The 14,739-nt window shown below is 31.5% G+C and overlaps 2 protein-coding genes across 3 annotated transcripts; both read right to left on the bottom strand.

Annotated features, from left to right (window-relative positions):
- Positions 1-916: 916 nt before the first annotated feature.
- ITPK4 (inositol 1,3,4-trisphosphate 5/6-kinase 4) lies at positions 917-5,361 on the bottom strand. The gene is made up of 11 exons (XM_011003536.1): positions 4,982-5,361; positions 4,688-4,886; positions 4,437-4,531; positions 4,257-4,325; positions 3,703-3,905; positions 3,389-3,542; positions 3,004-3,117; positions 2,494-2,556; positions 2,015-2,160; positions 1,770-1,920; positions 917-1,348 (listed from the first exon to the last, which is right to left on the bottom strand). The coding sequence occupies exons 1-11, from the start codon at positions 5,141-5,143 to the stop codon at positions 1,211-1,213; spliced, it is 1,494 nt and encodes a 497-aa protein (XP_011001838.1). The 5' UTR covers positions 5,144-5,361; the 3' UTR covers positions 917-1,210.
- A 6,187-nt stretch (positions 5,362-11,548) lies between these two features.
- LOC105108985 (probably inactive leucine-rich repeat receptor-like protein kinase At5g48380) lies at positions 11,549-13,276 on the bottom strand. Of its 2 annotated transcripts, none has more exons than XM_011003535.1 (2): positions 12,733-13,276; positions 11,549-12,607 (listed from the first exon to the last, which is right to left on the bottom strand). In XM_011003535.1, exons 1-2 carry the CDS (start codon positions 13,078-13,080, stop codon positions 11,726-11,728), a joined length of 1,230 nt encoding a protein of 409 aa, XP_011001837.1. In that variant the 5' UTR covers positions 13,081-13,276; the 3' UTR covers positions 11,549-11,725. The 2 variants fall into 2 exon arrangements, with proteins under 2 accessions (XP_011001837.1, XP_011001836.1); XM_011003534.1 differs by having other exon boundaries at positions 11,549-12,625; positions 12,733-13,275.
- Positions 13,277-14,739: the final 1,463 nt, after the last annotated feature.

The following is a 14,739-nucleotide window of genomic DNA, read 5'->3' as shown; positions in this document are numbered from 1 at the left end:
GTTTTTTTTTTATCATTTTTTTGGTTTTTTTTTAATTTTCTCCCTCTACATTTTATTTTATTTTTTAATCCATTTTGGTTCTTATTTTTTTAATTACTATTTTTTATCATTTTTATTTTAATTTTCCGATTAAGTCCCTTATTTATTTTTTTAATTAGTTTTTATATGAGATTTGATTCTTATTATTTTAATTATTATTTTTTAAATTTTTTTCAAGATTTGTTTTTGGCTTTATGTATGGTCATCTCGGTCTCATGACCAAAATTCCTTGTTTAAAAGATTAACTCTAGAATTATCCGTAAGTTAATTAAATTAATTTAAATTCGCTTAAGTTATTATCAATTAAATATTTTTTATATCAGAGAAAAATTAACATGTCCACGAGTAGTACATACAAAAATCTAGTGATGGAACTAAACCCGATATAATTCATGTCTGCTGATATTGATTAATCTATTAATAAGAAATAATATGGGAAGCGGACACACTTTAGTTCTCGAGTCAAGTCAAGATAATGTCCATTTATTGTTGTTCTTGTAGTGGAGGAGATGGTGAAGTGGCCATTGTGTTTGTTTTGTGTGCCAAGCCCTGAAATGGTTGGTGGGTGTCTGAACATTGTATGGAGCCTAATTTTATACCTGTTAATCATGACCATGATCATCATTATCATTCCTTTGTTGATAAAGATAATTAATGGCGGGCTGGTACATGGATTGTGGGGTCTCTATACCTTTCAAGGGATGGAAAGTAACTATTCATTTATTCAACTAAGCGAGGCTAGATCATTGTTATCCCATATCAATGTTATCCCGATAGACTTGACACTGTTGAGTTGGGATCCAATGCATGTGCCTCCTCTTTTCTCTCCCAATTTCATAACATAAAATCCCTCAAGAAAAGTAGCTACAGCATGGCAAGCAAGAATTTGATATCCAAGTTAAGCATCTAATTGGTCAAACATGGAGGAAGAAAGGTGGTTGTAGCAAAAACAGCGTTACATATTGTTCATTACTCAAAAGGCTTAGCCTAATAAGGGTTCTCTGGGTGTACAATTTAAAAAGGTCTTGACAACTTTTGATGGATATGAATGCTTTTATCCATCAACTATAAGCTCACCAGCTCTGCCAGTTTTCCAGTTATTCTCTGTCTTTGATCATATTCAGCTAAAGGAATGACCACTGCTCAGTTTCCAACACATAAGCACGGCTTTCTATCTCCTCTTTCTTGATTCAAACTTGTGTCTAATAGCATTCCAAAAGGCTGGCACGGCAATATCATCAGGGACTTCCTTGAAAGATGGGAGGTAATTCACATCCACAATGACATGGTCACCAGTACCTTCCTGGATCTGAGATGAGGTAAGACATGAGAGGATGTAGATTTGTATGCAAGTTCAGAAATATAATACCCTAAACTCAACTGCAAAGACGATAGAACAGTTGCAGCTGGCTTCTTAATTACACAGATGCCAAAATATATATCCCACTGAGGGGTCAGGGTCTATAACCAAAAAAGAAAATAGACCAAGTGACTGAACACCAGAAATATCAACTAGTAGTAAAATTGGCTCCAGTACGAATGCTTGATGCCAATCTTATACAAGAATAGCAAAGCATTTCTGAATGATACTTTCTCACTATTCATCTTGGGTTTTCTACCATTATAAATCACTCATCAAATAATCAAGAAAAATCATCAATTATTAATCAGGTTTGACTGGTAAAAGATGCAAATTGCAAAAGACATGCAGTCAAGGAAGCATTACTTACAACAACATCGAAGCCAAAGATGGTAAGATCAAGTTTTCTAGCAAGCCAATTTGCAGCATCTGTGACTAGCTCAAGATCAAATGAATTAACATTGGTCTCGATGGAATCCGCACCTGTAGTGTGCCCAGTGCTGGTGGGTAGAGATTTTAAGCTGCAGAGGGTAAGCACAAGATTATCAAAACTGAAACATAAGACATTACCAAAACTCAAGAAAGCAGAAAGAAAACAAAGAAACTAAATGCTACCTGTCGAAGAGTAAAGGTCTGAGTTCATTTCTTTCAGATGATTTGGTCAAGACATCTGCATTTGGTATAGATTTCTTTACTGCATAGAAAACTTGCTCACCCAAGACATAAATCTTGAATATAGTAGATGAATGGTCCACGTACTCCTGCAATGCCACACAAACAGTTCAGAGCCAGGAGAACAGAAAACATGAAACTCAGCTGTCAAAAAGACCCTTTAGAAGGCTCAACCACTTGGCAACTCCTCTGACCAAGGGCTTTGAAATATATTTCAGTCATGTTAAATTACATTTAGCTTACTGGAAGGATGGTGTAAAACTATGATGTATCTATGTCAAATACAAGCACTGATCATTGTTCTGCTGTTTCAAGTCAAGCATACACAATTAGAACAACCACACATTGGTTCATACTACTGTCATGCCAGAATGCAGGGCCAAAAAGTCAAACCAAAATTGGCATAGTACTTTTGTGCTCACCTGAACAATTGCTGGAAGAGGAACATTTAAATCCTTAAAATCTTCAACTCTAAAGGTGATTGCCTGCAACGCGAGAATTAAACTTTTTTAAGACAGAAAATTAAGGATAAGGAACTAAAAAATATTGCAGCTCCCTAGTAATGAACTGCAAACAATGTCCAAAATGTCAAAAATGTAATAATGTTCAGACAAACCCAAAATGATGGAGCTGGTCTATCAGTAACCTAGAATGTTTATCCATACAGCTGGTGCAGACCACATAACCAATATTCAAAATTGATAGCAGCTCTAAGCATCTAACTATAAAATGATGAACAAATCTTTCCTGATAAGCACCTAAAATTGGAGAAAATACAGGAGAACTTGAGATTTCATTATTAAGGAACTTGCTTAGTGAGTCCACAGAAAAACACTAAGCATTACAGAGTCCCTGTTGCAGTATCGAGATGCAGTCCTGATTAACATTTTTTATCCTACAGTTGTATCCTTTGCAATCAAAGAAACTCTTACCATGCTGTGAGCATCAGCTACTCCACAGGCAACTTGAGGTTTCACTATACTCGGAAGAGATAATTTAGCTTCAGACAGACTTTGTGCCAGATCAGGGTCATTAAATCCATTAACCTGCATGTTTGAACTCTGGTTGTAACTAAATTTCAGGATAAAATGGTGAAACGTTCAAGAGATCATGCCTGAATGGAGCCTTAAAGTGCATCATGAAAATTGGTATCAATTCGGAAAACACCCAAGAAACATATGCTTAAACAATAAACAACACCAAAAATCATCGTAGTTGATTTTGCAATGACAACAAAGCTAAATATTTCATTATGTGTCCAATGATTTGTGAGATCAATTTTACTATTTTAAATAGATACCATTCTGATCAAAAGACCTTTAGGAAATGGGGTCCTCTGATTGCCCGACAGCTTTCTTTGTTGAGAGCATCCAGCCCAAGAAGAATTTGTTGGATCTTTAGTCGATCCAGTACAGGATATATTTTATCGAGTGGATCAATTGCAAAGCAATCAGAATGGTGTTCCATATACCTGCAGAAGAAAGGGGCCCAGGCACATTATTATGTCATTAATCCACAACTTTGTTTGCAACATGTTGATTTATCATCACCATAAAAATGTATACATATGAATTTGAAACTACCTTTGCAATTCCTGCCATAAAAATGTATAAACATGAATTTGACACTACCTTTGCAATTCCTGCACGCCTGCAGAGAAAGTAATTCTGTTTGAGGATTCTGAAGAGCCGCTTAAGTCAACAGAGATAATTTCATCAGTTGCTTTATGCAGAACTATGTCAACGAGTTGTAATTGAGATTGCAGGGGAAGCTCAAATGTGAGGGGTAGAAACATCAAACCATTTGGAGAAGGATACATGGGGAACGCACCCCTCTGCAACAAGAACAAAGAATAAGCTTGCAATTGTAGACATACATCTAAACTACAATTTATACATGGGTAAAGATACAGACAAACAACATGGAGTATGCACCATAAAATGTCAAAACTAACAAATTTTCTTGTAAGTTTAAAACAAAATCAGTGAAGAGCTAACTCAGATTGAACTCTAGATCCAGAAAATAGAATGAATCAGTTTTCAATAGCAATTAAGGAACTCGATCAGGATATCGTGACTTCACATTGATTTCTTTGTATATCTGGTTTCTGGAGAACATCTATGATCTATGACACAGTCTTTCTCCAACATCAGTAATGCTTCCAATTCCTCTATCAAGAACTCACCTTGGCAAAATCTTCTTCCCGAGAAGGCTTCATAATATAACCAACAGTCACAACTCCATCACCAATAGCCTGTTTGAAATTGGAAAAATAAAACAGTCAGAGAATATTTAAGAAGAACTAAAATTCATAAATACTTGTAGAAGTGGATTTGCTAATTGGATAATAATCAATCATGATAACCTTTCTAATTGAGGCGCAAATTATCATAGGCAACTCTTCCAGTTTACTGATGCATACCACTCCTGAACTCTCACATGCACCAGCACCTTCAACATCTAAAAGAAAAGAAAACAGGACTCCACAGTTTTTTTAATAAAAAAAACAAACTTGAATCCACGAAGACAAGATACAAAACAGAATCCACTGATGTCATCTACTAAAAGAAAGCCACTAATACATAGAAATAAAAAAAGGGTATAAACAAAACTCACCAAAAACAACAATGATCCAACCCAAATTGCTTAATTGACCAAAAGCAACCTTCTTGTCGCTAGGAACAAGAAACAAAATTTTCCCCCCAATGCCACCCCAAGAAAGTGTAATCTCATTAACACCATCAACAGATGATTCATCATCCAAGAGAAAACAATCAAAGGAGTATTCCATTGCCATCTTTTTAAGTACACTCACCTATAACAAAAGGGCAGGTAAAAAAATTGCTCTTTCAAACAACCATCTCATCAAAGAAAACAAACCAGAAAGATATAAAGAATTGATAGACAAACCTTATTGTGAGGAAGAGAAGGTGAGAAAGAGATCCCAATGTGGAGGTTGGAGTGGCGGAGCTTTCGGAGGAGAGAGTGAGCTGAAGAGTGGAAAGAAGGGGTGACATAATCATGAATTAGAAGTGATTCATGGATCACCACTCCTTTCACTAATGAACCCATTTTGGGTTTTCTTGGTCACTCTGCAAATGAGTGAGAGTGAGGGGAGAAATGTAAAGAGAGAAAACAAGGTGAAGGAAGGAAAGAAGAAGCGATGCTTTCTCTGCTTTAGTAGTAAAGATTCTAAAGAAGAGCAGAGAAGGAGATGCCTTGAAAAGGAGGGTCCTTTGCATCGGAATGCGTGGTATGTTTTCGGTGTCTTTCACACTTGTCCTAGGCTAGGTTACTTATGTCCTGTTTTCTATTGCTTTAAATTAACTATAATTTTAAAAATTATTTAGTTTTTATTATTCAAACTTGTTTTTTTATCTTTAAATTGCGGTAAAATTTTAATTTTAAAAGAACTATAATTTATATATTTTTTTAAATCTCTTTTTTTTAATTACAAATACAAAAACTATTACAATACAAAATACACACTTACCCTCTCTCCTTGGAATCTAAGATTGATAAAATTAATCAGTTGATTATAGGATCATACGTTTAAGGTTTTCTTCAAAAGAAAATGGTAAGCTTTTACTAGAGGGATAAAATGTAAATAATGAAAGTTTTAAGTATCAAATTGAATTTTTACTCAGAATCTTGGAGCCAAATTAAGCTTTTCTCAATATTCATGAAGAAAATAAAATTTTAAAACTGAAATGTAAGCACTTAAAACGATAAGGATAAAAAAAAACATGAAAGCACAAATTTAAAGATCAAAATGAACTTTTGTGGAAAGTTCAAGGACCAAATTAAAGTTTATCAACATCAAGGACTAGGCGTGAGGGAAATGAGATTTTAGGACTGAAATGTAATCACCTAAAACCATAAGGTCCAAAAATGTAAGGATAAAGAATTTTAATAGCCAAATTGAACTTTCAGGAAAACTTCAAGGACCAAATGAATAATTCTCAACATTCAAGGATTGATAAGTGATAATAATGAAGTTCTATGATTAAAATATACATGCTTAAAACTACAGGGATAAAATAGTAAAATTTAGAAGATATAGGATCAAATTAAATTTCTTTAGAAACTTTAGAGATGAGATTAAAATTATGTATTATCAATGATATTTTCTATAAATGTTTTTGAAACTCTATAATGAATTTATTTTGTTGGTGAATCCATCAATAATTTATTTTTATTTTTTAAAATCAAATAAACAAACTAGAAAAGAAATTCAAATAGATAAAACTAAAATAAAAAACAAAATATTTATTGTAAAAATTTTATAACTTACAAATATACATCAATAAATAAAGCCATAAATGAATTAATTTTTTATTAATTTAATTCATAATATTCTTATAAATATAGCCATAAATTAGTTGATTTTTTTGTATCAATTCAATTCCTAATATTTCCATCATTTCTCAATTGAATCCTTTTATCCATTAGTAAATTTACTATAATTGCGCCATTTTGCTGCATACAATACGCACGTTGTATAAAATTATTAATGTAATAGTCTGTGTTACGCTACGAGTTGGATAAATTTTTTAAAATAAAAAAATATTAAGAGCATGGATAATTTTTTAATTGTTTTATTTAACCTGACTTAATTGGTCACTTTTAAGATCTCACAACCTAACTATTTGTTTAACTAAAGTTTTAAACTAAATTGAGCAAGAGTTAACCCAAATTAAAATGATTGATTTCATTAATCCAAATGCAATCTTAATAATAGGTAAAAACATTGCCTAATTTTTAATAAAATTTTAAGATGAAAAAAAGCTATTGAAACAATGACATATTGGATCATTCTCAATTCCCAAACGAACTGTATCATAAACTCTATTTAATTTACTAATTTGTTTTTTATAAAATATTTTTTTTAATTATATGATAAAAATATATCGTAACAAAATCGAGCACCAACCTAAAAACAAAAATTTATTTGAGAAAGTGATAATCCTATAAAAAAATCATGCAATTTATTCCCCAACTAATTCAATATTAAAGGATAAAATCGAGAAAAAAAAACTATTCAAAATAATTAATGAATAAAACATCAGTCTAATATCATAGTTATCAAACTTGACCCATTGACCCGGTAAACCTAGGAAAATTAAAAAATTTTTTGGGGAGGTTTTAATTTTGCATGTTAAAAATTTAAGAAACAATTTATGTGGATGTAAATTATACATATTGTATCTAATGAACTTTAAAAAATTATTTCAAAAGTTTTTTCATCCCATATTGAAAAAAATATTATCTTTTCATTTTAAGTTGAAATATTTAAATAAAAAAAGATTTCTTATCCTATATTAAAAAAATACAACTTTTTTCTTATGAACATAAAATATATATGCTAATGGACTTCTATTCGAAATTAGAAAATTAAATTTTTTTTTTTTAGTGTTTATATAGTGAACTTTGCTAATGATCGGTAATCAACAAAAAAAAATAAAAATGGTAAGCTTGCGTGTATAAAGTTAGGTCGAGCTAGTGAAAAACCATTGATTCTCCCTCTATGCGTGCGAAGTAATGCTTATGTTATAGATACATTGGAGTGATTGATTTTTTCTTCTAGGAATCCATTTTCAACCCAAAACACCTAGAAATAAACCTAATAACCTTTTTAAACCAATCATTAACCTCTAAAAGTAAAAAAAAAAAAAAAAGAAGCCAAAAACCCAAATTCAACTCGAAAACCAATTTCTTCCTGATCTTAAATCTAGTTTTTAAAACACTTTCAAGGTAAAAAAAAGCACACAAGTCAAACTTTCCTTACTATATACAATCATTTGGAATAAAAATCTAGTGTTTTGGTGGTTGGAATTGAAGAAATAATATTTTTCTCTTTCTAGGCCAGATTCCAACCATTCTCTCTCTCCTCTCACTCACTAAAAATTGAAAAATAATAAAAATAAAGTTTAGTATCAAAATACAATTGTTAAAAATGTAAAGAACTAGTCACATTATAGCAAAACAAATATAAGGGGTAAAAATATAGTTCACAAATAAATTTGAACACGCTACCTGTGTCACTTTTGTTTTGCACTTCAATCTCTTATTTTTCTATTCAACCCTCACTTATAAAAAATTCAATTAAACACTTTAATTTGAGCTCAATTGCTCTAAAACAAAGTTTGAGGATCAAATTGAAAATTTTAAAAAATCTCACTATTATAATCCATAATAAAACATAAAAGGGGAACAATAAAAATATGTATTGTAAAATAATCATGTCTTTTATATTATAGGTGATAAGGGCTTTTTTTTTAAATGAAAGAATGACCTTGATAAGAGCTTTTTTTTAAATGAAAGGTTTTGTTTTAGGTTGAAGTTGAGAGTTGGGTGACAAATTATTTTATACAAATCCTAATAAAGGTTTCTCTAAAAGGGGTGTTTGATAGGAAACTAAATAGGGTTAAATGCAGTTTGTTGGCTTTAATTAATATTATATAAAAATTCAAATTCAAATCCAAATCCTTTCCATTCAAATCCTTGTTCAAACCCATAAATTCATTGCAGTTATTCATATGGATAAATTATGATTATAAAAAAAATTATAAATAATTTCAAAAGCAACTATCAAACATAAGAAATAATAACTCATATAAACAAAACATAATGTCAATTAAAAAAACAAGGAAGAAGGAAATTTACTTGGCTGAAGACCTAGCTGACATTGAAAAAAAAAGAAAAACCTTGATAAAGGGAGAGGGGAAGAGAGTAGGATTGAAAAAAAATTAATTAACCCGTATACCTCAAACATAATGACAATAAAAAAATAAAAGAGTTAGAGATTTACCTAGCATGGAGGATTCTAAAGTTAAGGATAAAGTGAGAAAGGAAGATGATAACTGGGGAGAAAGAGAGAAGAAATTGAGAGAGAAAGAGAGAAGAGTGAGGAAAAAAAACATAGAGAAAGAATAAAGGAAGAATAAGAGTTTTTCTTCTAAAGTTAAGGATTGTGGTTTTTTAATGGAGGCTTTCTACTAATAAAATTACTGATAGACATTTAAAAAATTATTAACTTTAAATTTCATTAGTAAGTCTGTCTATAATTAAAATGAAAAATTTTAATTAAACTCGAAATTTTCCAAAACCCCCTAAAATCAAGCACTATGTTTTCAATTCATCGGTGATGCTGTTTAAATGATAAGTGACATGGTCGTGTAATGTTTCTCTAACTCTCTAAAACTTTATGACATAACTAATCTGTCGGTGATGTTGTCTATAATGATTAGCGACATGGTTGTGTAATGTTTCTTCAACTATCTGGAAAAACAGAATTAATTCGTCGGTGATTCTATTTGTAATTTACACTCGTTAGTGATTCTATCAGTGTGAAACAAATTTTTTTCTAGGGTATTTTTTTATTCTATATTTATTCAACCTGCATATATAGTGAAATCATAACACAATAACACCATTTATGTTTATATAACAAAATCACATAAATAAACGTTTCATTTATGTCATTTTAAAAGAACAACAAAAAATATTCCACTAAAATCAATTTCATTACACATTGATGTTTTACAAATTAATCAATTTTTTTTTAATTTTATCATTTTTATATCCAGTATAATCTTTAACATTGAATTGCTGCTTGTCGATATCATCATCTTAACTAACTTAAATACGTCTAATGGTTCTTAATATATTATTTAATTTCTTAACATCAACATCAATAAAAGTATTTTTAATGACTTGAAAATTTAATTTTTTTCTGAGTTGATAGACGGAATAACTTGATATGGGTTGACGGATCAACTCATGTTGACTTGAATCAATCCAAACTGATATAGTTTTTTTTAGAAAACAATGTTTATAGATTTTTATTAAAGAGTAGATTGGTGGTTAATAAAATTTAGTTAATTTTTTTATTTTTATTTGGAATATTAAAATTATTATTTAAGAAAAGTAATTTTTCCAAACACATCTAATTAAAAAAAAACTAAAATCTTACCATAGAATAAATAAATAATTGCCGTATTAGTTTTAGTTTGACATATACCAATTGATGATTGATGTCTGTATGGATGATAAAAAATTCTTTAACTTTTAGATTAATGGAAAAAAAATACAAAAATTATAATACAATAACATCCTAATTTAATTATAGTGTTTAGTAACTAATAATTACGTTTGAGATTTGCATTTTCAAACGTAGATGAGCACTAAAATTAATGCTTTATTTTTTTAAAAATAAAGATGACGAATATAAGGTTGCCATCTCTAAATCACAATAAATGCTCATTGTTGGCTATAACCCATCACTAAATCTAAGATTTCATTCTGATGATAACTAAATCCATTTTTTAATTTATAAAAGAAATACCTAAGATTCTTTTCACCTACGCATTCAGTGATAAGATACACCAATGACTAATATTTTTTAGAATAACTTAACCTATGATTTTATAACGAAATCTAAGATCTGGACTTCCGAAAAATTTATTTAATTTCCAGCTATTGACTAGGCCACCCAGCAGCAGAAAATTTTCAACTTCCTTTATTTTTTCAAGGATCAGTGAGTAGGTAGTGAGTTCAATGAAAAAAATAAATTAATTATCAGGTTATAACTTAAAAACTACCAATAAATATTAGTAACAAGTTTATTTCATCAATAATATTATTTATAAAAATAATATATTACATTTTTATTTATTATGTTATCATTGTAATTCTCTCAATACACACATTATATATAAAATTATTATCGGTGCATCCCAAGAGATATAACAAGGAGATATTCTGTCAATAAATTCTACCAGTATTACTTCCAACAGTAATTATATATATATATGGAAAAGAAAAGAGAACTGTAAAATTATTATCGGTGCATCCCAAGAAATATAACAAGGAATATATATATATGGAAAAGAAAAGAGAACAAGTAACATGATACTATTTTGACTTTATATATTGTCGACCTTACTAAATAAGAATTGAGCATGACAAAATTGATGTTTAACAAATATGATACTATTTTGACTTTATATATTATCCTTACTAAATAAGAGTTGAGCATGACAAAATTGATGTTTAACAATTGTTATTTTGGAGGATATACGTTCGAATTGAATTGAAAAAATCATGAGAGAAATGGTCAATCTTCTCCTTATCTTATATAACGAGGTGAGTTTCCAATTTCTCTTTAATTAATTATATCTCTGATTTTGTTGATTTAATTTTAAATAAAATTAAGTTGTTTCTCTAATATATTCTTTCATTTATTTTTTCAGAAAAGTGATATAATCTACATATGAAGTATTTTGACATTTTAAATACCCTTTATTAAAAGAATCAAGAAAAGGGAAAAACAAGGTGTGAATAATTAATGACCAAAAAAGTTGATCGAATTGACCATCTCACTAAAGAGACCGGGTCAATGTTCAGTCCTGGAAACATATGCACACTATGTTTCACGTTATTTCTATGATCTTGAGCTCCAAGTTATCATCACACTGGAATCAGAATCGACCATATTGTTAGAGAAATTAATGGCTGGTTCATTGCAGAGAAATTAGAGAAAATCTATGATATTTTTAAATCTATCCTGTACATAAACATGTTTACAATTAGTAATGTAATTCGGCATTGGTGGATGTTCACGGAGCAGCTAATTTCGTTTATATACTAGTTTTAACTCAATATGTCGGGAAGTGTGTTCTTGATGGCCATCAACATTTTGTATACTTCAGCCATTGTTGGCCTTCGATGTGGAAGAGGCTGAATACAGTTACAGGCAACCTTCAGGAAATAAAGGACTTCACGATCGAATCCTTGACCGAGCAGAGATTTGTCAACCGCACAATACAGTGCAGCCGAGACAGTACTCACTAGACAATTGTTTTGCACTAACTTACCTTCTAGACTGCGATAAAATCCACTGTTAGTGAAAGGATCTTCTCCTGTGATCAGCTCAAGAAGAAGAACACCAAGCTGATGGACATCTCTTTTGGTCACATCCCATTCACTCATCTCCATGTTTGCCATGAAGATTCTGGCATTTGAGGTCATGATGTGCATTGCCCTTCCAAAATTGGATATCCTTGGTTCGAAGTTTTTGTCAAGCAAGATGCAACTTGAGCTTAAGTTAAGATGTGCTAGTTGGAGGGTATTATGATTGTGGAGCCATGCCAAACCTCTTGCCATCCCAACTGCGATGTTAACCCTACAATGCCACTCCATGATCTTAGGCTCGCCTTCCACAGGATGTAACCAATCGTAGAGATTCCCATTTGGCATATATTGGTACACCAAAAGCCTTTCCCTCGATTCCACGCAGAATCCCAAGAGTGGAACTATGTTCTTATGCCTAAACTTGCCCAGAATCATTAACTCAGACAAGAATTGCTTTTCCAAATGTTGGAAGTCAAATAATCTCTTCACGGCAGTGACACGAAGATGAGGGTGTGCTGCCTTGTATACTGTCCCCGTCTTTCCAACTCCGATGACTTTGCCTCTGTCGAAACTGTTGGTTGCTTTCTGTAGTTCAGCAAAACTGATTCTTGCGATCAACATCTGATCAAACGTCGAAATCGGGGGATGAAATAACCGATGATCTTTTGTAAATTGACAGGAACATAGTTGATTTCGAGCTAGCAAGAAACCAAATATATGATGAAAGGAAAATCTCATGGGGATACCTGGATGCTGGCTTCTTTTCTCTTCTTCTCCCGCCTTTCCATCAAAGATGTCATCATTGGTGTCTTCATCATCACCTTGTTCCTTTTCCTCTTGTTGAGACGAGCCCAAGGCACACAATAGGACAGGAAAATAGTTAAAATGGAAACTGCAGAAAATACATAACCTATTAGAAACCCACTTTTGAATGGAGAATCGAACTTCGTCCAGAGCTCTTTGCTGGGTACCAGGGGTAATCCGCCACCAAGCTCATCATCACTTGTGTTGTTCTCTCGCAAAGAACTGTATCCATTGCTAGCAACACTAAGGAAAAGAGTCAGAAGAAGAGCTAGTTTTGCATTAAGAGCCATCTGCACATAAGAAAACAGCTAACAAAAAAGATTATAAATATCACGAAGAGTGAGAAAACAACGTCAAGAAGTCATTCTTTCCATGGAAATTAAATCAGACTTCCTGGAGCTTTCTACTAATAATAGAATCACAGGTGGGTGCATAATGTTTGATTTCTTCAAAGGCGTTGCATCTACAATGAATATCTAAATGCAATGGACGACGTCACATCAATACTATTCCTCTGCGTAAAACGAAAGTTGAGCAATGAAAAAAAAGGAAAAAAAAGAAAAGAGATTTGTTTTCATGCGAACCAACTTGCAGTTGCAGACATTAAAGCTGGGTCCTGTCCCGAGTCTTGGGCAAGTTGTTTTGATGTATCTGAAAATAGTTAGTTGATAGGGACGCGTGTCAAATATTTAAGTAAAATGTTCTTAGGTGTTAAATGAGTTTTTATATAAAACAATCATGATTTTTTAATTTAATTGAATCATGTTTAAATTAGACTCAAAAGATGTTTTTTCTTTTCTAATTATTTTCAAACTCATTTCTTAATTAGATTTTAAAATTTTATTTGATTTAGGTTTCATTAATTATTTTTTTATTTACAATATAATTAATAGCTTGTATGTTATTTTTCAAAGTAGATTATTATTATTATTATTAACCTTCATATTTATCAAATGGTGTTCTCTATATATAGTTTAGCAGTAAAATTAGGGTTGAAAAACTTTAATTTCTTCCTTTAGAATTCTAGTTTTTCAACTTGATAATCCATAATTTTTTTTTTTATTGCTATACGTCAAAAGTACTAGCATGAAAATTATTATTCCTCATTTATGTCAGAAATAAACTAGCTAGAATAAAAGGAGTTCACTGGAGAGAATGGCCTGCCAGGTTCAATTCTTCAAGTCAACAAGAAAAGTCTTTCTGCATTAAATCCATGTCTAGCTTTAAGCATATCCGCAAGAGAGAAGGGTTGCTTCCTTGCAATTAGTGCAGAAAACATCCATATTGAGCTGCAGGTGGGCAGGGACCTTCAACTCAAGTTAGACGTTAAGCAGCATTAGTATTTTCGCAGTAATGGTTTGACATCTTGCTGTAGTTTTTGGTTTTAAAGCTTACAAGAACTTTGAATTGGAATTCTGTTCTCAAACCTATGAAGGACATAAAATACGGAATGATTTGGGTTTGTATTGTAATACAAGCACAAGCACAAGCACAAGCACAAGCACATAGCACAGTAGAGTTAGTTCTTGTGTTGTGAGATTTATGGCTGCATATGCCCCATAATGGATGATGCTAGAAGAAATTCCAACTAGTATAAGAAAAATGAAGCCAGGAAAGACCTTTTCCTGGGAGCAGTTGAAGACCTGAAAGCCATATCCTGACTTCTGCTGTTGTTTTCAAGTTTACCAAGAAATGGGAAAAAAGCGAGTCTCCTGCCACAAAATTCAAGTTTCTGTATATGCTGGTCCACCAGAGAGACAATATCAGATCATGCCTCCTTGAGATTTAAGTAGAAAATTTCATATGAACAGGGAACTGGATTCCATTAATGAAATTAATGATTCAGCAATACCTGTCACTGTCTGTTGTTGCAGCCAGTGATCCTCTGGTGCTAACGGTGGCATTTGGCAGAAATCATGTTACATTCAAGATGCCATCTGCAACAATGT

This window comes from Populus euphratica, unplaced genomic scaffold, assembly GCF_000495115.2.
Source record: "Populus euphratica unplaced genomic scaffold, PopEup_1.0 scaffold237.1, whole genome shotgun sequence".
NCBI classification, from domain to species: Eukaryota; Viridiplantae; Streptophyta; class Magnoliopsida; order Malpighiales; family Salicaceae; genus Populus; species Populus euphratica.
Note: the sequence above shows the minus strand (reverse complement) of the source record. Positions and strands in the feature narration are given on the sequence as shown.

What these genes read in the sequence shown, in the direction of transcription:
- ITPK4 (XM_011003536.1), bottom strand. Translation starts at nt 5,143, where the DNA reads ATGGGTTCATTAGTGAAAGGAGTGGTGATCCATGAATCACTTCTAATT. An exon ending in GAGGACCCCATTTCCTAAAG is followed by an intron (nt 3,118 to 3,388) that starts GTCTTTTGATCA and finishes TCAAACATGCAG; the next exon opens with GTTAATGGATTTAATGACCC. An exon ending in AGACCTTTACTCTTCGACAG is followed by an intron (nt 1,921 to 2,014) that starts GTAGCATTTAGT and finishes TACCCTCTGCAG; the next exon opens with CTTAAAATCTCTACCCACCA.
- LOC105108985 (XM_011003534.1), bottom strand. Translation starts at nt 13,080, where the DNA reads ATGGCTCTTAATGCAAAACTAGCTCTTCTTCTGACTCTTTTCCTTAGT. An exon ending in GAAAAGAAGCCAGCATCCAG is followed by an intron (nt 12,626 to 12,732) that starts GTATCCCCATGA and finishes TTTCATCCCCCG; the next exon opens with ATTTCGACGTTTGATCAGAT.